The sequence below is a fragment of the Lissotriton vulgaris genome, chromosome 8 (genome assembly GCF_964263255.1).
Source record: "Lissotriton vulgaris chromosome 8, aLisVul1.2, whole genome shotgun sequence".
Classification (NCBI taxonomy): Eukaryota; Metazoa; Chordata; class Amphibia; order Caudata; family Salamandridae; genus Lissotriton; species Lissotriton vulgaris.
The window spans coordinates 381,489,957-381,512,393 of NC_141696.1; the positions used below are offsets into that span (position 1 = coordinate 381,489,957).

Sequence of the window (22,437 nt, forward strand, 5' to 3'; positions counted from 1 at the left end):
GACAAAAGGTGCTTTATTGGTGCATAATTCTGCTCAGCATGCCGCCATGACGCGTTTCGACTGTCTCCACAGTCTTGATCACATGATGTTCAAATATTTATATGTATAGATATATTATTCTATAATTTCTCTGAATAGTTTTTTCTTAAATATGTACTTTCTTGTGAACAATCTATCTTTTCAGCTACAAGCAAACAATCAGATGGATAAATCTCCTTCAACATTCCTTGGATGACGTAATGACTTTTTTCCTTTGCAGTACAGCTGTGGGTGGGCTTAACTCATGTAATTTTGTGTAGCGTAATCATACCAAATGGCCCAGAAATTCCACAAGATTGCAAAAAATTATGTGAGAAGACTTATTTTCGTCGCAGAAAAATGCCACATTGCATCTAAAATGGACATGAAGATGCATTTTGCGCTAACAAATTTGGGCAAATGATTTGAATTGCAAGCATGAGCAGCCATTGTGCTTACTGAATGTGTACTTGTGATATTTTCTTATGGACTTTTCTTTTCAAAATGAATGTAAGAATGAATTTGAGCTAAGAAATAGTGCTAAATGCAGCAGAATATATATATAGCTTGCGAGAGCAGGCGTTTGCTAAATGTGCTTTTGCTCTTTCCTCGAAAATACTCTTAATTACATGAGCAGGCATTATTGCGTTAATGTCAGTAATTCAATGTCAAAGAGTAACTCAGTATTATCAAGATTACTCTGATTACTCCAGCATAATTGAAATTCCATACAGGCCTAATGATGATGTCTTTAATTCACTTGTTGGAAAATAGTATTTTCAATATTTGATATTATGCTTTGCTGAGCTATGGGCCAGAAGGCCCTGGGAGAACTTGCCTGCCAGTTAGCGCTTTGGAGCTGGAACACTTTTGGCTTTTCTAACGACGTCAGAACTCCTGAGACTCAGATTGTTAGCAGGGCCTAACCTGAATGTCACCTATAGTGAATGGGGAATAACCTCTACCACTAGTGAGGAGTCGGCCATTAGACGCAAGAGCCCTAACCTCAGGTGGTTGTGTGTATGTGTGTATTGCTTGTGTATGCCACATTTAAATTTGTGTTCATATACAAATGCTACTTTTGTCATAATAGAAAGACCAGACAAGCATTTATTGATGCTATTGACTGTATTTTGAATGTTCACCCACTGTATCTACCTCCCCCGAGAAGGCTTGGGCTGCTCATCCCATGCTACCACTGAGAGTAAAGTGCTGACGGGGTACTTGGCTTAATTGCTCAGGATCCATAGTACTTGGAGCCCCTGGAAATTAGGAGTAAAACGGCCTCAACCCCCACAGCTGGGTCCAGTAGCGCTCACTGGCCTCAGGCCCTCTGAATGGAATTATGACATATATTGTTTTGGTTTTTGGGTATTGTAGAGCTTTACTGAAACCTCATTAGTGCTTCAACACTTATCAAAATATCTGAATTTTTAAGCCACATTACCAAATGACAGAAATAACTACAATTAAAGGTCTAAAAAGGGGTGGAAATAAGGGTATTGGGCTCTACATGTCGCTTCACACCCTACCAGTATAATCGCACTGTGTCTGCTCTTTGAAAAACTGAGTTCAAACACCCCCCAGACCTAATCATCATTGAACTATCACTTTATCATGGGCTGAGTTAGCATAGAAGCCTCATTGTACAACCCAGTACAGATGGTTATATGTTGTGAATTGAAAGAGCCTCTCAACTGACTCCCTAATTGCCAGAATAACTTCTTTATTAGATATTCGCAGACGGAACAGACTTCTAAAATAAATGAGAGTGTAGCAAGAAAGAAGAAAAGACCACTATGGCAGGAGAAATGAAAACAACATTTCAAGAATTATTTCAAGGAAAGGTTAGAGATAACTAGCTTTCACATTCCTAGAGCACAAAACCAGAGCAGGGGAATACTCAAGGGATACAACAGTATTCCTATGGAAAATGGTATATGGGCTAAATAGAAGGACATCTACAATGCAACCAAGACAAAAGGGGTGCTGAGATTGTCAAATTTAAGAGTATATGAGCATAGATACCTCATAGCTTCCAAAAGCAAAAATTAACACTCAAGTTCAGAAACATATTTCATTTTTGCATGCAATATGGGAAGCTACTTCAGAGTGAAGAAAGCATGTCCCAATCTAGAAAATCTATATTTACAAATGGAATGACAGCCTTACGTTTGAAGAAGAGCGAGAAGACTATCTGGCAAAGAATGGAAAATTGTAACCTGGGGCTGACTGTAAGAGGGAGAGGAAATATAAACATGTTGATTTATATTATGTTTTTGTAAGATTTTGTGCTAGATTAGTCATGGTTATGTTAAAGACAGCAAGACCAGTATGAACACTTAAGGACTATATGGAATATGGTGGTCTTTTTCCAGTAAGGGGAGGAGAGGAGATGAGTATGCCAGTATATGAGAATGTATTTTAATGAAAATGTTAGAATAGTAGATGTGCCTTTCCACTTGTTGGAAAAAGGGACTTTGATCAAATATGACCCCTAAATTCACAGAATCAGAGGAATTTACAAAAATTCTTCTCAACATAAACAATATTGGGTGGATGAGAAATAGTGCTTTTCTTCTTAAATTTAGCTCAAGATTGCAATATGTAATATGATAAGAAAGCCTGGCTGACGTAAATATATATTAAGGCGGAGAATTCACGATCGGACAGAAAATATGACAATGGTATAAACAGATGTAGCAGAAGAACCCCGAAAATAGGTAGTTCACTGAGACAAAAAAAATGTAAATAAAGTGGTGAAAGAAAGGGCTGCTTAATGAGAGAAAGAAAAGGTGGCAATAATCTGATATTGACAGAAAATGTGGAATGTGGAAATTAGGAGTTAAAGGGACTCCACAAATAATCAAAGAAGTAAACATTGAAGGCCTGGTTCATAAAGTGAGCTACTAATCAAAGAAGAAAAATCATATTATTCAAATTCAAAAACAACTTCATTCGGCACTATGACTACAACCGTGTAGCAGACAAACAGTACAATTGTTAAAAAGTTAAAATTCCTATTTAGGAGTTTAACTCACAGTTAAAATTAATAAAAATAGGCACCTGATTGGTGATAGAAGTTCATGTTTCTTAAAATGAGCTGTACCATATGTATCATCTTCCCGACAAATTACTGAGCTTTATAATGTTTCCTAATGCCCATTGCAGTTTTAATAAAATGTGTCACTGCAATACAGATAATGGGACTGGTGAGGGATTGCAAGTATCGAAACCCCTCTTCGTGAGTACAAGGATGAATGGTCTTTAAGAAGGGTACCAAAAATATCCTCCTCGGTTCCTTATGAAGTGCATAGAAAAGGATGAAGTGCATTGTGCTCTGGGGTGCTATGTCATCACAAGGGCAAGGAGTAAGGAAGTCCAACCACCCAGATTGTCTGGGGAAAGCCACTAAAAAGTGCAAGGAGCCTAAGTGGAGTCTTGATAGTAAAAAACATATCTTACTATTAGTAGTAAAGGATCAGTAAAATTGCTGTTTAGGCATAAAAGGGCAACTAGGACCAGCCGCCTCAAATTGAGAATGGCACAAGGATGCCCAGATTTTATGCGCCTCTTTAATTGTTACCCTGGCATTTATGGGAATAATCATCAGGGTATCAAAGTATTCACCCAGCCCAATCTCAAACAGCCTATCCCTCACAAAATGAAGCCAGGGGATCGTCAATGACTAGAAAACTGAAACTTTCCGGACACCCACATTTTAGATCCATAAGAGCTGGGGAGCAGAGCCTATATGGTCTTTTACATATTCCATCCCCACTTCTTGATGAGAGAAAGAAGTGGCGGAGCTGTTTGGGATCATCAATAAGCGTTTTATAAACTTATTTTGAACCTAAGCAACCCCCCCACAACTCTACGTGTTTGCTGAGCCCTTACCCTAACCAAGGAATCCCATTTCAATTCCTTATTGAACATGTTCCACAGATATGTGAAGGTTTCCACATTTTTATGCTCTTACCCCTTACATTAAAACTTCAGTTTTTTTTCTTTTTTGGACCGCATTCCATTATATATGACTTTTAAAAATTAACCTTCAGGTCTAGGGTTGACATAAAATACGGTATTGTCCGCATATGAGAGTAGCGGGAATGGGTTACCTCCAATACGGGGAAAATCCATGTTATTGCCCAATAAAAATGCTTCCAAACCATTTGTGTAAATAAGAAAAAGAAAAGAAGCTAAAATGCACCCCTGCCGAACTCCTTCGGTGGAGGCAATAGGCTTCATCCTCTCTCCACTTGTACCAAATCTTATGCAGATGGAAGTGTTAGCGTGGAGTCTTTTCAGAAGTAGGATCAGAGCCTTTTCAAAGCCTATTTCTCCCATTAGCACCCAGAATTTCTCCCTTTTAATGGTGTCAAATACGCTGGACAAGTCCATGAAGGCAAGGTGGATAGAACCACCCTTTTCCTTCATGTACTAGCCCATAATCAGGGATAGCTTTAAGCACTGCTCTGTGATTCCAGCCCCCTACGAAAAACATACTGGGTTTTCGAGATAATCGCCTTATTAGATGGCCAGATCTCAAGTCGTGCCAGAATTAACCTACCCAGGACCTTAACAGTGGCATCAATAATGGAAATAGGCCTAACATCATATTAATAGAAAGATTGAAAATCCTCACACATATTTTTACAAATACTGTGTGGACTTTATTCAGGAGTAAAATGTAAGTATGTGCAAAGGGGTGAGAGTTCAGTACTACATAACCACTAGAAAATGAAAGTATCAAAGGATTCATCTCTGGCATGCAATGAGCATTTTGCGAATGCTCCTGCAGTTGTAGACTTCCGCTGCATTAACGCAAGCTTTGGAATGCTTAACATACACCTTAATGGAGCGAGGATAAGTAGGAAGAAACAGGGACAAAGTGTTCCAGTGAAAGTAATAATCTCTGTAGCAGTTTTATGAAAGCCTTTATGAGTGCCGGACATAGGACTACAGAGTACCTAAAAGATTTCTGCAAAAATACTGATCGCAAAGGGGCAGATTCTGGGAATCTTCCCGTTTGTGACCAGTTGTTAGTTGGATGTGTGGGCCCTTAGTGTTCAGGATAAAACAAACACTTTTAAAAAACACATAGTAGTCATAAGTAGCCAGACAGTACGTAGTGCAAACATTTTGATAATACCATTAAAAATGTGCTTCAAAAAACTAGGCACCATACATTAGCTCTCAAAAAGAATAAATCTGCCACCATGAATCTTCAAGTAACTACAAACATCAAAGTCTACACTTGCTCTAAGCCAGCCTTTAGATTTGGGAATTAATCAATTACACACATTTACATTCCTTTCATGTAGCAGATGGCCCAAAAATGGTGGTGCAATATGGGGACCAATTCTTTTAATTTACAAATGGGCACAGACAACTCCTTCAAAAAGATGCTCTGAGGAAGGTGGCAAGATAGGCAGGTTCTTTTTTTAGGTCGAACCTATGCAGCGTGCATGCACTGTCTGCAAGACCTGCTGTAGTCGATAAAGGACTTTGCTCCAGCCTGCTGCCTTCCCATTGGTGCAGTGCAGTGTCGCTCTTCGTTGTTGCTTCCTAACTAAGGCATGCAGTGACATATCACTTCCGTTTTGGCAGAGGAGCACTGCCCAGGTTCAGTTTAGTTCCTTTCCTCTTCTTTCTTCAAATTGTTGCAGTGTGACATGCCGAGCTTTATCTTGAAGTATGGCGTTTGCCCCTTTCTTTTGTTCTGCATGGCGTGGCTCACCTTGGAACATTCTTTAACCCCTTCCACACTCATGACGAGCTGGGCTCGTCATGGTGTAGCCTCCTCGCACACTGATGACGAGCCCAGCTCGTCATGTAAAGTGCGATTTACAAAAACTCAGCATACAAGCAGAATAAGAGCAGCGCGCATGAGGTTAACTGTGAGTGTTTTGCAATTGCACAGGAAGGGCAGGGAACTGTGCAAACTGTGCCGGGTAGCAATAATCCCTCTTACCTTCAAATGCGCACACTTGCAAATGGTGCCTGGGCAGAGCCACCCCCATCCTGGATGGTCAGTACTCCTTGCATGTGCTCTCTGGGTAGTTCTTCCTCCCCCAATGCAGACACTGTACGTCCAACCATATAGAACATCCAGGCACCATTCGACACCCAGTTCATGGCAGCGCCCCACACATACTGGGCAAACACCAGTACTCCATACCTGTAGTCCTCGGGCAGTAACTCTGTACCCCCACCGAAACCCACAAACAAACTGTGAATTCAATCACACTGTAGTCAATTGTGCCCAGGCAGCAGTTCTCACACATGGGGCATGTAAAACGGCTCACACATGACATGTTCACCACTACCTATAAAGTGTACAAGCATAATTACACAAACATTTTACACGTTCCATTGTCACCCTATGCCCCCAATACTGAACCTGCTTTAACGACCACATACAGTACCTTCGCCATGCCCAATAAATTGTACATGTAAAATCCCCTACATGTATTGAATTTGCATTTATATGGATATCATGCCTTTCATACATCTATCACTACAAACTCTCTGTGCAAAATGCACTCACACATTCTAACACACTATATATGTACCATCACCAAAATATTCTACCTGAACCATGCCCCATACATTTTATATGCATGCAAGTCCTTAGCTTTTGTATATGACCCATGTCCTACACACTGCATGCCCGCCAGTCCTTTGCACATTGCATTTGTTCAACTCTGATTACAGAGTGGGCTCATCAATTCCTAACACACGCTGATAGGGTGCCACACATGGCAACATCAGTCCCTACAAAATTGTTGGGTACTATTTAGTAGTTAGCAGTCACCAAAGCCCTTGTATTATAGAGTGTGTGCATCATTATTTTGCAGTTTTATATAGCGCAAGCTCAACTTGAAGATATTGGAGTGCTTTATGTGAGCAACAGCTGCAGTACAGATGTGACCACAGATGAGAGAGAGCGAAGGGGTTGACTCTCACGTCAGTCTTTCGTACAGCTCGTATTTCACCGCCCACTCTAATCCACCAAATCAGCTACCACTGTGCTCACAATACCATTGTACTCCATAACATGATAAACACAAAACAGAATACACTAAACATAATTTTAACATACATTTTAAGTCAGTCCTGATACATCATGTAGTCATCTTTCACAGTAGTGACCATCAGTTGCTACCAAAAGACACACACAAAACATTGTTCAGTATATTACACAAAATATATTTGGCTGGTGTCACATGACAATTTATCGCAATGGCATAGCTCAGCTACAAAACATAGAGCCTCTTTGTTTAATATCCCAGACTCAATGCCTGTTACAGAGTCATATTTTTCCTTTATTTTTGGCTTTTTATGAGCCATTGCATGGTCCAGTTAGGTGGATTCAGTAAAGTATACAAAAACTGATGCTGCAGTGTGCCATGCCAAACTTTATTTTAAACTATGGTGACTGTGCTTTCCTTTTGTTCAGCATGGTGTGGCTCACCTTGTAACATACTTTAACTCTCAGCGTGGAGCCCAGTTTACGAGCGCCACTTCATGTTGCATTTCCTATTAGTGTTTGCTTTTTACAGGATATTGTTACTTTTATTTTTTCAGGCAACATGTTACTCTTGTCTGCCCATACTGATAACCTATTTTCCATTTTCTGTTGCTCCTGCAACACAAGGTCGTACTATTAGCGCTACACAAATATAATCACTCCACTGCAACAAACAAAAAACAAAAGAAAAAACATTGACAATGCAAATAGCACTAACTTTAACAAATGCATACCTATTAAATTGCCAATGCTTGTTTCATGGGCCATCACAACTATTAGTGAAACAGATGACCTTGGGGCAAAGGTGTGCATTTGAACTTCACCTCAAATAGGGCTGTGTTAATAGGAAAAAGGGTTTGGCGAGCCAATTTCACTTGCTAGCATTGGTGGCAAGGTCATTCTTGACCGAGAACAGGCCCCAAGCAACAGGGGGCCCGGGGTGTGGGCCATTTCACTCTTTAAAAAAAAAAAGTTTAACCACAAAGTGTCAGGAAGCTCAGGATATAGGACTGATGTCTAGTGGAGTAGGCAGTGGAATAAGTATAATTTGTGCTGCAGGCAGAGTCATCTTAAGGATTTTTGGGGGCCCCAGCAAGACATATTTTGTGGCCCACTATGCAGAACAATTTAACATTTTAATACCCATTTATATATATGTTTTACCATTTCAGGTTTACATGGTGCCAACTAATAATAAATTGTATGTTGTTTTCTGAAATGAGCCAATCAAAACAACTGAAATATATGTTGTCGAGGGCCCAAAAAAGCTTAAGATGAAATTGAAAAGAGAGACACAGAGTCAAAGATAGGAGTAGGTACAGAAGCAAAAGGCTGTGATGGAGAAATAGACAGAATATAGGCCAGAGAGAGAGAAATTCCTGTGGGGCATTTGGAAGGTGGAGGATGGGGGGTCCCAACTAAACCCCAATTATGGCTGTTTTACTATCCTTTCTTGCACTTGGCTCAGTACACCCTTGCTGTATTACTGTTGATTTGGGTCTTGGACCAATGGGCCAAGAGAGGGGACAATTGAAACAAATGGGACTCTTTAGATTAGGCCACCCAGGATGGTGAATTGGGCAGGATGGTGGTCCATGTACCTGGCATTGTGAAGTTGAAACAGTGGCAATGGTGTCCTGGAGTATGAGGGGTCCACTTCATCACAATTGTGACTGTTTTACTTTATAAAAAAGGCGTGGGGGCCCATTATTTATAATAACATTGATCCTGAGGAAACCTTTACTACAAACAGGCAGACAACACATGGGAGCTCATTTTTTCAGAAAGGAGTCTGTTTCAAGATTATGACCTGGGATGGAGGATGGGGTGATAGAGGCAGAGAAGATAACCTCATATGAAATAAGTTTATGGGAGGAATGCTTGCAATTAGTCTAACCACTGGCGATCATTCAGGGTAGCATCCCAAACCATTATTATTTTGCTCAGCATGAACTGCCAGGACAGATCCCCTGTGAACCTCCTGGTATCACCTCTCATCAGCCAGGCTAGCTTGAATCTAGTGACAAAGAGAGCATCGGACCCACATCTGGGCATACCCATGCCACTTATGGCGGTACAAGACTAATTTGCATATGGCTAGGTCCAAACTGGAATTGCGTGGTGAGCAAAATAATAATGGATTAAAACCAGATTTGTGACTGAAGGTGAATGTTTAACAATATTCAGCATTACGTACATCATTATTTGTATTGCAAGATAGCCTGCTACTCAGGACCACAGCTAGCATTAGTGCAGTAGATGCAGTTGCATTGGGGCAGAGAGGTGTGATGGACACACGTCACCCAAGTCACAAAAAACAGTGTTATTTAGTAAATGACTGTTTCCATTTATTTGCTCTATTATAAATCTAACATTTAGCATGGATTAAGAGCTTCAAAAAGCACCCCTGAAAATATCTAATAGGTCCTGTCTCTTCAACTCCCCCAAGGCTTGCCATAAAGGTTTGGAGGGGGCTCCAACTTTAAAACATTTTTCTTAAGAGGGAGTTCATAGCAAAAAAGTTTAAAGACCTCTGTACTAAAGGCTGGTATGTTGTGACCAAAGTTGCACAGGAAAATGTTGCCAAGAGTTATGTACCTGAGACAGGAAAGAAGAGTAAGGGAGGCAATGGATAGAGTAGAAAATACACATAGTTGAGTGAGAAAGGATAGAGAGTAGGGAAGGGAGGAAGAAGGCACTGTTTGAAAGTGTTGAAACATGATTAAAGCCATTTTTGTAAATACATAGTGATGTATGAGAAATAGCAACCAAAAGTGAATGTACTATTAAGTGAGAAAAGAACTAAGGATGGCCAGGCTTCTGCAGCAATCTGTCTATAGAGTTCCATATATTTGTGAAATTTTTCAGTGTATCAGTTTGTGGTACGAACTGTGTGCAACATGTGTGTAGGTAAGCCAAGTCCACCAGGTAAGTATAAAAATCTCTTCAGCCGATACCCATTCAATCAGCATAGGGTTTGTGATGATTGTTAGCAATTAGGTCTGTTAGGTTCTTAGCTACTTTTGTGAGATGGTGGTTATTGGAGGTAGCCAACATCGCAGTCCCAAAGTTTGGTTTGATGTGACTTTTAAAAATGTTACTGAGGCAATAGGAGACTTTTTCCCTGAAAGGTTTGAGCAGTTTGACCCCAGTAGTTTTTTATAATTCCAACAAATGTAGGATTTGATGAGGTTTGATTTAACAAGTTTGTCGGGGTAGGTTGAAAAAACTGCATTGAGAGTTAGAATGAGTTTGTCAAACCTGACATATGAGAAACTTGCAATTAAAATGGGGGGTGGGGGGATGTGGCCTTACTGCTAGAGTGGTCTACCACTGCAGAACTGGGTTTAAGTCTTGGCAGCGGCACTCACCATCCTGTGATTCTGGACAAATCCCATAGGGCCAGATGAATGAAAAAACTGTTTTGTGATTTACTAATTGTGAATCCTTGCGATTCACAATTAGGAAATCGCAAACCGGCATGCATAAAAGTATATTGAACACTTTTTGCCACTCCTAGGGGATAGCAAATGACCTACCTCATGAATACTAATGAGGTTGGTCACAATTTGCGATCCCCTAGGAATCGCAAAAGTCACGGTGGTGGTGGCCTGTTTGGGTCAGCAGACCACCATGTCTATGATTGCTTTTAAATAAAGCAAAAAGTTTTTGAAATGCAGCCCGTTTTCCTTAAAGAAAAACAGGATGTGTTTCTAAAACAAAAATGAAAATTTTTATTTTTATTTTTTCAAGAGTAGATAGTGATCCCTGGGACCACTGCCTGCTCTTAAAAAAATGCTGTTCAAGTTCAAGTTCAAGTTCTGCATTTGTATAGCGCACTACTCACCCAGAGGGTCTCAAGGCTCTTGGGGGAGGGGGGTATTTACTTATCGAATATCCATGTTTTTAGTTGTTTTCTGAAGGAGAGGTGGTTCTGGGTAAGGCGGAGGTAGGAAGGGAGGGAATTCCAGGTCTTGGCCTGGAATTCCATTTTATTCCATTTACAAAGGGGAAGGGGTCCCTTAGGGTCCCCTTCCCATCTGTAAATGGGTTACCACCTACGTAAAGCATGGAGGTAAAATTTGAATGTTTTGCAACCGCATTTCAGCCACAAAGCATACATACCGATGCGATTAGGTATACGGAAGGGACGCTCTAAACACGCCCTTTCCTAATAGCGAATCGCTAACCCATTTTTGTGCTTTGGTAACAGGTTACCAAATCACAAAAAAGGTTTTTTTGCATCTGAAAAGCATTTTTTATGTTCGCAAACGGCCCGATTCTGTAAATCGGCTCCTTTGCAAAGACAACAATGCTTGATGCATGTGCCTCATAATCTCCCCGTGCCTTACAAAAAATCAATGTGCGCATCTGTAATGAAACTGTTACTCATGTAAAGCGCTCTGATACCTTTGGGTCAAGTTTGCATTATATAAATCACTGAGAAAAAAAAGAGACTTTTTTAAAACCAATATAATCTTACCATAGGGGCCTGCAATCATTAAAAGAATGAATGAGATTGGACGCTGAGGAGGAACCATGAAGCTTAAGTTGAGAATAGCCATCAGTCTATGAAACATATATTCTTCTGAAGTTATAGTAGCAGTTTTAAAATATGGGGGGTTTGCGAGATAACTTCTGGGTGTTGGCATGACAGCATGAGAGGCAGAAATATATCATGGACCTTGGGTTGGTGCAACGTGAAAAGATAGTGGTGAGTTTTTTTCACTATGTTAGGCTGTATGCGAATGTTACATATGTGGCAGGACTACTGTGATGCTAAGGATAAAAATCATATAAGAAAAAAGGATAAGAACTATTTTAAGGAGAGAAGAATCAGCAGGAAAATTAGTCATCATTTTTTTATTGCAAGTTTGTGCTGACTGCACTTCTCTGGCACATCTGAGTTATTAGTTCAGGGGTAACACAATCGAACATTTATTTGGCGTTCATTGCATAGAGATAGAAACAGTTACTAAATAAAAGAGCTAAGAAAGGAAATTAATATATGGTGATGAAACCAATGGAAAGCATAAAAGCTTAAGTGGAAGAGTCAGTGTTTCATGATATAGTTTGATGAGAAATTCAAAGGTGGGATGAAATAGATTTCATGAATGAAGTTCTGAGTAGTAGACATATTGCCAAGTCAACGGTAATTTATTTGTATAAAGTAGGTCATTGCCCTGTTTGCATAAATGTAACTTGATATTATTATTGTGTAATATTTTTGACAAGTTTCCACTTGACACATCAAGTACTATGTAACATTTTATTTAATGCAGTTAATTTCTTTTTACATGCCACTTTTCCGTACATTAATAAATCCATAGCAGAGCAATTGATTGCTAAATGCGAATGATTGCATAGTATTTTCCAAGGAACTCACAGGATAAACACACAGTACAAAATCAGATTTCAAGTCAAGGAGTGCCTCTCTGTATGGCCAGACTTACAGTTTGTTGGCCGCCGCAGGCAGGTCATGAAGAATCTCTTCATAAGGCTCTTCTTGAGAAAATGCTGCGTTAGATGACGGGTCTTTTAGCCTCGCTTCCCAGACTGATTCGGCTTTTAGCAACATTTCTTCAATAAGCTCAGATGCAGCAATATCTGAAAGTCAGCAAAAGTAGAAAGATTGTCTTTTTTACCAAACCCCTAACACAATCAAGGATATTATCGAGAAAACGTTGTTTCTGTTGCATTTGGTGCACTGAATGATAAGTAGCTCTGCTGCTGCAGCAAGACTGCTGACTCAAGCTTATGTAGATAAAATGAACAATCTTCCTGGAAGTGCTATTTAACATAGGGCAATAAACATAAGATCAATACAATAAGAACTCCATTAAGTTGAGAACCTTCTTGCAGGCATTTTAGATTTATGAACGTTAGCTTTCCTTTGCCTGTCAATATAGATCTTTAAAAAATAACACTCAATATATTTATCTATTATTTGACACCACACTGCCTGTGATAAATATGCAGCAGGTGAATCTGACTCTACATTACTTTGTGACACATAAATCACGTATACATCTATACTACTATTATAAAGAGAGAACTTGCACCTTTTGGCAAGATAATCTCAGGAACCACAGCGCCAATCTACACACCTGATACATCTTTGAAAATGTCAGGGTGTGTAGATGAACATAGGCTATATGAATTTTAAAAAAAAGCAAAATAAAAAAATTAATTTACAAAACAAAGTAGTCCCCTGAAAGAAGCGCCGGCAGGGACCTAGCGCTGGCCACGATGCGACATGCGTCATGACGAAGGAGGAGCGGCGGTGTCATGGAGGAGCTGCGGCGTCATGGAGGAGCGGCGGGGCGGTGGTGCAGTGGTGCAGTGAGTATCGGCGGCGACGTCATGATGAGGCGGCGGGTCGCAGTGGTGGCAACATGAAGAAGAGGAGTGGTGTGTCAGGTAAGGAAAGTAAATAGTCGGGGCGGGAGGGAGTCGGGCGGTACTCGGGAGGCTGGAGGCGGGGGGGTCGGGAGGCTGCAGGCGGGGGGGCGGGAGGCTGGAGACGGGATGCTGGATGCTGGAGGCGGGGGAGGCGGGAGGCTGGAGGCGGGGGGGCGGGCGGGAGGGAGTCAGTGGGTGCACTGTTCGACAACATGCTGCCCCAGCCACCTTCTGGCCCCGGCCTAAAAATGCAGCCCCCAGCCCCCTTCTGCCCCAGGCAACGCTGGGGCGGGCTGCTAGTAAAATAATAAAAATAAAAAACATTGTTGAGGCAGATTTAGTTGTCTTTTGTGGCCCGATATAAAATGCATTCTTATGGTCACAAACAGAATGATTCGGAGTTTGCAACTGCAAAAATGCCTTTTTCAATGTACTAATTCCCTCTTAAAAAAAGGTAAAAAAAACAAGCATTTGCAATGCAATCAGTCTCGCCTTTGGGACCTTATATGTATTTAGCTATACAGCACATTAACCTAGCTGCTGAAACATCTACTGTTCTTTAACATGGAGGGAAAGTAGGCACCAAACTGCGTGACACGCCAGGTATGGGTACGCAAGGAAATATTTCCTTTTAGCTGGAAATGGTATATTCCAAAGCTCTGTTTTTAATGTAAAAGCAGGGCCTTCGTTGGTCACATAACTGAAAATACAAGATTAAAAAAAAAAATTATTGTCTACGGTGCTCGGGTGCTCTTGGAAGACAATTTCGATGGACTTGAATCTAGAGAATGCTAAAGTGATTATGCCGAGGGGGCGTGGCCAAGATGGCGGGGTGAGCGGACGCTTCCTCCCGTAGCTCCTCCGGCCCGGCTCAGCTCGAGCCCCGATTCCTGCGCCTCTCTCCCCCCGCGGCTGCACTGCGGGCGAGAGAACTGTGCCGGAGTTCCTGGGGCACATTTTGGTGCCACTTTGACTTCTGAGGCCCCGGGGGAAGTTCCCGAAAAGTTTATTCGAAGATCGCTCCGAGGATTAGAGCCCGGGTCGCCCCGAGGAGAGGAGCCTGGAGGCGGAGCGTAGTGCGGCGCTGTCCGTGCGCCTTGGCTGGCCCGAGTGCTGAAAAGCGGAACGCCGGAGATCCCGAAGGAGCGGACTAGACGGACTCCGCGGAGCGAGGTGGCTTCCTGGCAGTGCCCCGGTGGCAAGCACCATTGCTGGGCGACGGACTTTAGCCTTGTACCGGCGATCCCCCCACTATCCGGGGTCTCGAGGGGCGACGCCTTGCGAACTCCGCGCCCGGAGGCGCTGGTTGGCGGAGTTCGAGCGGTGCCTGAGCCGGGCAATCGACTGGTGATCGGGGGAAGCACCGGGTTCGCACTTCCCGGACCCGTTATCATTTGAGAGTTGCCCATGGACTTGCTGGCCCGGGCTGCCTTCTTGGGTCCCACCCTCCCGCCATCTTGTCTTTGTGTGGCTGAGCCCGGTGGCCCCTGCCCGCGCCCTTCTCACACGGGAGCCTCGACTCGTTCTGGTGCCAGCACATCTACTGCCCTCCCTGGGAACACGAGACGGGAGGCCTACTCTTCGGACATTGCTACCTGCCCCGCTGGCCCGAGGGCCGTCTTGCCCATGCCCGGACCGCCATTTTGTCGCCTGTGACGCACTACTCTTGTCCTCGGCGAAGGCCTCACATCTGGTGCCCGCGAGCGGTGGCGCTCGCCTACAGCGACTAATCCTGGGCTTTGCCGGGCCCCAAGATGACTGGAAGACGTGGCGCGGCACGGGGTGATCGCACCTTGCCGGAAATGCTCGGCAGGTCCCAGCAACTACGCGACAGGACGCAGCCGTCCCCGGGGGCCTCCCGGGCATCAACGGACGCAACTGTGGGCGAGCCGCCGGTCACGCGGTCCTTCATGGAGGACTTATTCACCTCCCTCAAGGAGGAATTTCAGACTCTCAAGACCGAGGTGGCTGGAGAGGTCCGGGAGGTGCGCAGGGAAGTCGAGGGCCTGGGCGAACGGGTCAAGACTGTGGAGACGGCGGCTCAGCGCCGCGATGAGGAGATAACCCATCTCCAACAGGACGTCCTCCGCCTCCGGGAGCAATGTGTCGAGCTCCAGGCCCACTCGGAGGACCTCGAGAACAGGTCCAGGAGGAACAACATCCGGGTCCGGGGTGTTCCATCCGCCGATGAAGGTGCGGACCTAGTGGCTTATCTGCAGGACCTGTTCCGTGACATCTTGGAGGAGGGAGCGGATTTCCCCATCCGCATTGACAGAGCACACAGGGTGGGCCGCCAGCGCCAGTCATCGGCACCCCCGCCTGATATCCTGGCATTCTTGCCGGATTTCCCTCTAAAGGAGCGCATCATGACTGAGGCCCGTAGGAAGCAACCATTGACCTTCCGCGATAGACCTGTGGCGCTCTATCAGGACCTGTCTGCCATCACACTGCAAAAGCGCAGGTCTTTCCGCATCGCTACGGACTTTCTGCGAGAGCACGAGACAGCCTACTCCTGGGGTCACCCCTTCCGTCTTATCTTTCGATGGAATGGGGTACTGCATCAGCTGCGCTCCTTACAAGATGTCTGCGGGGTGCTGGGTCTTACTGCTACGGAGGAGGACGGGGCTACACCCGCATGGAGGCGCCCCGAGCGGCGGGGCCGACGGAGGTCGAGAAGGCGCCCATCGTCAGCGCCAGTGAGTCGCCCGGACTCGCCCACCATCAGAGCTGACATGGCGGAGGCCCTGAGGACTGCGGCCAGGAACTTGCCTGAATCTACTGGTATGGCCTTGACGGCCTAATCTTCTCCGGGGGGAGAGGCTCTTAGCTTTCACGATGCTGGGCTGGGGGTTGGGGGGGTGGGGGGGTGGTGTGTGGCTGGACGTCCACTTGACTGTTTTCTGCAGACTCGCCCATTTGGGCTAGACTGAGACTATGGGGTGTTGTTTTTTGCTTTTTGTTTTGGCTGGTTGCCATCAATGGTTTTTGGGGGGTTTCATTGTTGGTTTGTTGTGGGGGGGGTCCCGTCCGAAGCTGTCCGAACGAGAACGATGCCGCCTCTGGCCTTCCCTGCGCCCCTGCCCCGCGCGCCCCCTCCGCTGATCCCCCGCCTGCTGCAAATCGCGCTGTTTCCCTGGAGGCGATGCCACCCCTGAAAGTGGTGACCCTTAATGTCAAGGGTCTGAATAACCCCGTAAAGCGTAGGGCGATCCTCTCCCTATTGGAGGGGTCGCAGGCGGATATTTGCCTCCTGCAGGAGACCCATTTACTCTCCAGAGATTGCCATAGGTTGCGCTCTGCCAAGTTCCCCACGCAACTTTTTTCCTCTGCTGCGACTAAGACCGCTGGGGTGGCCATTCTCCTAGCCAGCTCCTTTAGGGGGGAGGTGCTGTATAAACATGCCGAGCAGAAGGGGAGGCTCTTAGTGTATCGCATGCGCTTAGGAGGTGTTACCTTTACGGTTGGTTCGGTCTACAGCCCAAACGATCACCAGGATCGTTTCCTGGACTCGGTACTGGTGGACGTTGCTGCCTCGCCCGATCGCCATGTCATCCTGGGGGGAGACCTGAATATGGTCTTCGACTCCACTCTAGATAGGTCTGCCCAGCGTTTTCCGCAGACAGGGGAGCTCTCTAGAGCGGTGCGGGACCAGATTGCGGAGATGGACCTGCATGACCTCTGGCGCGCCATGCATCCCACCGATAGGGACTACTCCTACTTTTCCCACGCGCACCGCACTTATTCGCGGTTGGACTATCTCTTGGTGAGCGGCCCACTTTGCTCGGCCGCCATGGCGGCGGACATCGGGGTCTTGTCTCTGTCCGATCATGCGCCGGTCTCCGGAGTTTTCGCGTGGCCGACGCCCCCCCCCTCGAGAGGGATGTGGCGGCTTCGGGACACGCTTCTCCATAAGAAATCGGTGGTGAAGCGAGTGGAGGAGGTCATCCAGGACTACCTGACCCACAATAACAACTCTGACACGTCCCTGGCTACACAGTGGGCGGCTTTGAAAACAGTCGTCAGGGGAGAGTTTATCTCCATTTCCTCGGCGGAAAATAAGGAACGCCAGCGCAAGAGGGAAGAACTGACGGCGCAGGTTAGGGAGCTTGAACAGGTCCACCGCCGGACGGGGGCACCTCGGGTTTGGAAGCAACTGAAGGCGGCACGAAAACTCCTCTCTGCGTTGGATCTAGATCGGGCGGAATACGCAGCGCTGCGCCTGAAACATGCCTTTTACACCGGCGGAGACAGGTGCGGTAAGCTCCTGGCCCATAGGCTTAGGGTTGCGCAGCAACGCAATGTGGTGAAGGAGCTGGTGGGAGTGGATGGGATCCCGGTTTCTGGTGATGCGGAGGTGGCAGATACCTTTCGATCCTTTTACGAGGCACTGTACGCTTCAGAATCTTCCCCACCGGGAGAGGCTGAGGCCTATCTGGAATCCGTGACCCTCCCGGCCTTGGACCCCTCCCAGGCGGACCATCTAGAGAGGGACATTCACGTGGAGGAGGTCATCTCCGCGATCGCACGGCTGAAGCATGGCAAAGCTCCGGGCCCGGATGGCTACACGGCCTTGTTCTACAAGACCTTCTGTCCCACTGTCGCTCCTCTCCTGGCTCGCTTGTTCAACTCCTTCTCTGAACCGGGCGCCATCCCTCCGGATCTCCTCTCGGCGACTGTGTCGGTTATCCCCAAACCGGGGAAGGACCGGACCTTGTGCGGCTCGTACCGGCCCATTTCGCTCCTAAATGTGGACCTCAAGCTTTACACCGGAATCTTGGCGGCCAGACTGGGTCTACACTTACCAGGTTTGGTGGAGGCAGATCAGGCCGGTTTTGTACCCGGTAGGCAGACGGTCGACAACACGAAGAGAGTGACGCACGTCCTGGAAAAGGCCTCACCCGTCCCGGGGGAGCGGATGCTGCTATCGGTCGACGCGGAGAAGGCCTTTGATAGGGTTCATTGGCCATACCTCGAGCTGGTCCTTGGGAAACTGGGGATCGGCGAGAAGTTCCGCACTATGGTCTTTAACTGCTATAGGAGACCGTCGGCGTCAGTGCGTGTCAATGGACACAGCTCCAGCAGCTTCATCATTGAGCGCGGCACGAGACAGGGTTGCCCTCTCTCGCCGCTCCTCTTCGCCCTTTATATGGAGCCGTTTGCGCAGAGGATCCGCGACAACCCGGACGCTATTGGGGTGAAGATGGGGCAATACACACACACTGTCAGCTTATACGCGGACGATGTCTTGTTGACCCTAGATGACCCCAGGCGGTCGCTCCCTGCCTGCGTCCAGGAGCTGAACGCTTTTGCCCGCGTTGCGGGCTTTAAAATGAACATGACCAAGTCGGCTGCGCTGGATGTGTCGCTCTCTGCTGACACCAGACGGGACCTTCAAAGTCTCTTCCCTTTGCAGTGGTCCTCCTCCACGGTGCCTTACTTGGGCATTTTGCTTGCGCCCACCCTGCCTGCCATGGTCACAGCTAACTATTCCTCTCTAGGTAAAAAGATAAAGGAGGAACTCGGCCGTTGGAACAAGGGCCTACTCTCGTGGCTGGGCCGTATTGCGGCGGTGAAGATGACGATACTGCCCCAGATCCTGTATCTTTTCCGCGCTCTACCTCTTCAGCCCCCCGTGGGCTGGATACGGCAGGCGCAGGCAGACATCTCCCGCTTTGTGTGGCAAGGCCGTAAGCCTCGAATGAAGCGGGTCCTCTCCATGCTTGCCCCGGAGGCGGGAGGTCTCGGGGTCCCGGACCTCCGGAAATACTTTCAGGCGGCGCAGCTCCGGTACCTGGTGGAGTGGAGCCGGTGGGAATCGGACAAACACTGGCTCTTTCAAGACCAGGCAGTTGCGGGCCGTACCCTCCAGGAGGTCCCGTTCCTACGGCGCGTTCACCGTCCGCCTAATCTCTACGCCTCCTTTATCACCCGGGTCCCGCTAAGAGTGTGGGACGCGGTGTGTGAGCTACGGGAGCTCACCACTTTTCCGTCGCCGTTCTCTCCCATTGCTGACAACCCGGACTTCACTCCGGGCCTGGAGCCGGGGGCCTTTTCCCACTGGGTGAGTGCGGGATGTAGAGCGCTTTTCCAGATCTACGGGCCGGAGGGCGTGCTCCCCTTCCAGCAGCTCCGACAGGAGTTTGGCCTGACGGAAGGGGACAGACTGCGTTACATGCAAGTCCGCCACTGGGCTCTTCAACCCTCAGTGCGTGACGTCGCCGCCCGTACGATTACGCCCTATGAGCGATGGTTGGTGACCCGGACCTCGGACGCCAAACTCATCACTGATTTGTATAAATTTCTCCAACCCCCGCCGTTTCACTACCATAACCCAGGGAGGGAGCGCTGGCACAGGGAACTGGGTAGGACCCTGAGCCACAAGGAATGGGACAAGATTGCGTATCGGGCGAGGCACTCTGCGTACCACACTGGGCTGACGGAAACCTTCACTAAAGTGTCCACCTATTGGTACTACACCCCGGAGCGGCTCTACGAGATGCGCAAACTGGGCGATAAAGGTTGCTGGCGCGGCTGCGGACAGGAGGGCACCCTCACGCACATTCTCTGGGAGTGCCCGGTGCTGTCGGCCTACTGGAAGGAAGTCTTAGATGAGGTGGACAGGCATTTTGAGATTGAGCTCCCGCGCTTCCCCGCGTATGTCTTGCTTGGCCTCCCCAATGACTTGATGTACCCGCTGAAATCCCGCAGGGGCAGGCAGATTGCGATTGCGCTAGGCTCAGCCGTTCAGAACATACTTGTCCTTTGGCGCACCCCCACTGCCCCCTCTATCACTGGTTGGTTGCATAGGCTCTGGCAGGTACTGGGTATGGAGAAGATATCGCTAACGGTGGCTGGGAATGTTGACCAGTTTGAGGAGCTCTGGCATCCCTTTTTGGCACTGCTGTCCACGGAACTTCGCGAGCTGACGTGCCCACGGTACTTGCGCCTCCTTAGGCTGACACCGCCGGCGCCAGCGGCGGAGTGATTGTGCGGGTTGGGGACCGGGGGCTGGGGGTGGGAAGTGGGGTTATATACTTCTAATGCTGCTTTTCGGACGGGGATGTTGGGGTGTTGTTTTCTTTTCTTTCCTCCTTGCTTTTCTTTCTTCTCCTTTTCTGGGGTCGGGGGGCTGGTGGTATGGTATGCTTTTCTTTTGCTGTGTCGCAGAGTGTTATTTTGGCTTGGCCTTACCTAGGGAGTGGGGGCCTACGGGGGGTTGTTTACAGTGACTTATTGCCTCATGTTTTTTTGCCTTGTTACCCTCTGGGGCACCCTGCCTCCCTCTTCTTCTTCTGCTCTCTGCAACGTTTTGCTTTTTGTATTGTATGTTTGCCTGACCTCCTGCTCCCCTCCCCGTGTTTTTTATGCCTTAATAAAATACTTTAAACCTAAAGTGATTATGCCATTTTACTGACCTCTGCTGATCGTTTTCTATCAAGAAATTTGAATAGAGGCAGTTGGCAGAAAAATTGAAAAAGAAAGTCCCTCAGCAGAAAGTAGTTCTGGTATTTTACTGACCGTTGCTGGTCGTTTTCTATCAAGACAGTTAAATAGAGGCAGTTGAACAGAAACAAAAGTCCCTTACCGGAAGCAGACAAGTCCTAGGGCTGATCTCCGGAGCCCACAAAGTGCATATACATATATGTATATACTAAAGTATATACTAAAGTATATATACTAAAGTATATACTAAAGTATATACAAGAGATCTTGAATGCTCAACCTAAAAATACTGATCCCTAAAATGGGATTGGGACCCGCACTTCCGATTTCTGGTCGAGACAGCACATCTCATGGGGGTTTGCATTTTCAGTTTCATAAACAAACAAATTATTTTTCACTTTCATCCAGCATGTGTTAATTGATTAAGAACTTTCTATGAAAAGTTGGTGAATACTCAGAAATTTTCAACTTTTGGAATATACACCACCTTTAAATATAGGATCTCAAATGACATGTGCATGTGCATGACTGTAGAAATTCAACCCAAGCTGCACATTTTCAAAAGTCGCGATATCTGTGTTTGTAGAAACGTGCAGCTCCTCGTTCTGTGTTATACAGTCTCAGATAACAGTTTTTGCTCAATAATGCCTACTTTATGTGTGGAAATGAAAATGTGAATCATTACTGTTGTGGTCCTCATCTCAAGAGATGTGTGTCAGCACTGATATAAACAATTGCCCAAAGTGAAAAATGCGTGCTTGCCTTTTCACAAGAAAGCCTGCTATGTAATCAAAGTTCCCAGTACATTAATTATGACATGCACACATGGTGACATGCATACCACATAGTACACTATATTGGGCACACACAACACAATACAACCACCACTTTTGTGAAAGGATGTAACCATTTATTTTCTATTGTTGATGTTTTTTATATGGCCCATGCATGGGCATAAATTCAACAAAACTACTGCGGTTGATTAAGTGACTTTACGTTGACTCTAATTATATCATTGTCAATGATGGAAACATGACCTCTGGCTAAGTATGGGCGGAAAATCCGTTACGCTCGCGGATTTTGCGGATTTTCGGTAAATTCGCAATCCGCGAGATTTGCGAATTTCCCGCAAAATCCGCAAATTCGCACACAGCGGATTTTTTTTTTCTTGCTGATACAATTTTGCGGCGCGCGGCCTTGGTGATACAATTTTTGCGGCGCGCGGCGTTTATCATCACTTGCCGAGTTGTTTTTCTCGATATTTTGCGAGTGCTGCGCCATTTTGGATATTGCTGTGTGATCCCGCGGGAATTTGGCGAGCACGATTACGTCATCGCGGCTTGCCAACTTGCACAGCAAGAGTTTGTCAACGTGAGTACGGCGAGATCACGTCTCGCGGTACTTCGCAATTGCGAGATTTGAGATGCGGCGAGCAGCAACAATCTCGCACAAGCGAAAATATAAAATTTGCAATTCTGCACAAGAAATCCACCAGCAAGCAGCATAAACCTTCTTGAAATGATGATTTTTATCTGAATAAC

General features: G+C 46.3%; 1 protein-coding gene across 1 annotated transcript in view; it reads right to left on the reverse strand.

Moving 5' to 3' along the window:
- MYO16 (myosin XVI) overlaps positions 1-22,437 on the reverse strand; it is a 2,821,299-nt gene that overhangs the window by 1,795,918 nt on the left and 1,002,944 nt on the right. The window contains exon 9 of the mRNA XM_086934162.1: positions 12,505-12,658. Coding sequence (XP_086790288.1) covers positions 12,505-12,658 — 154 coding nt within the window. The remainder of the gene's footprint in view (positions 1-12,504; positions 12,659-22,437) is intronic.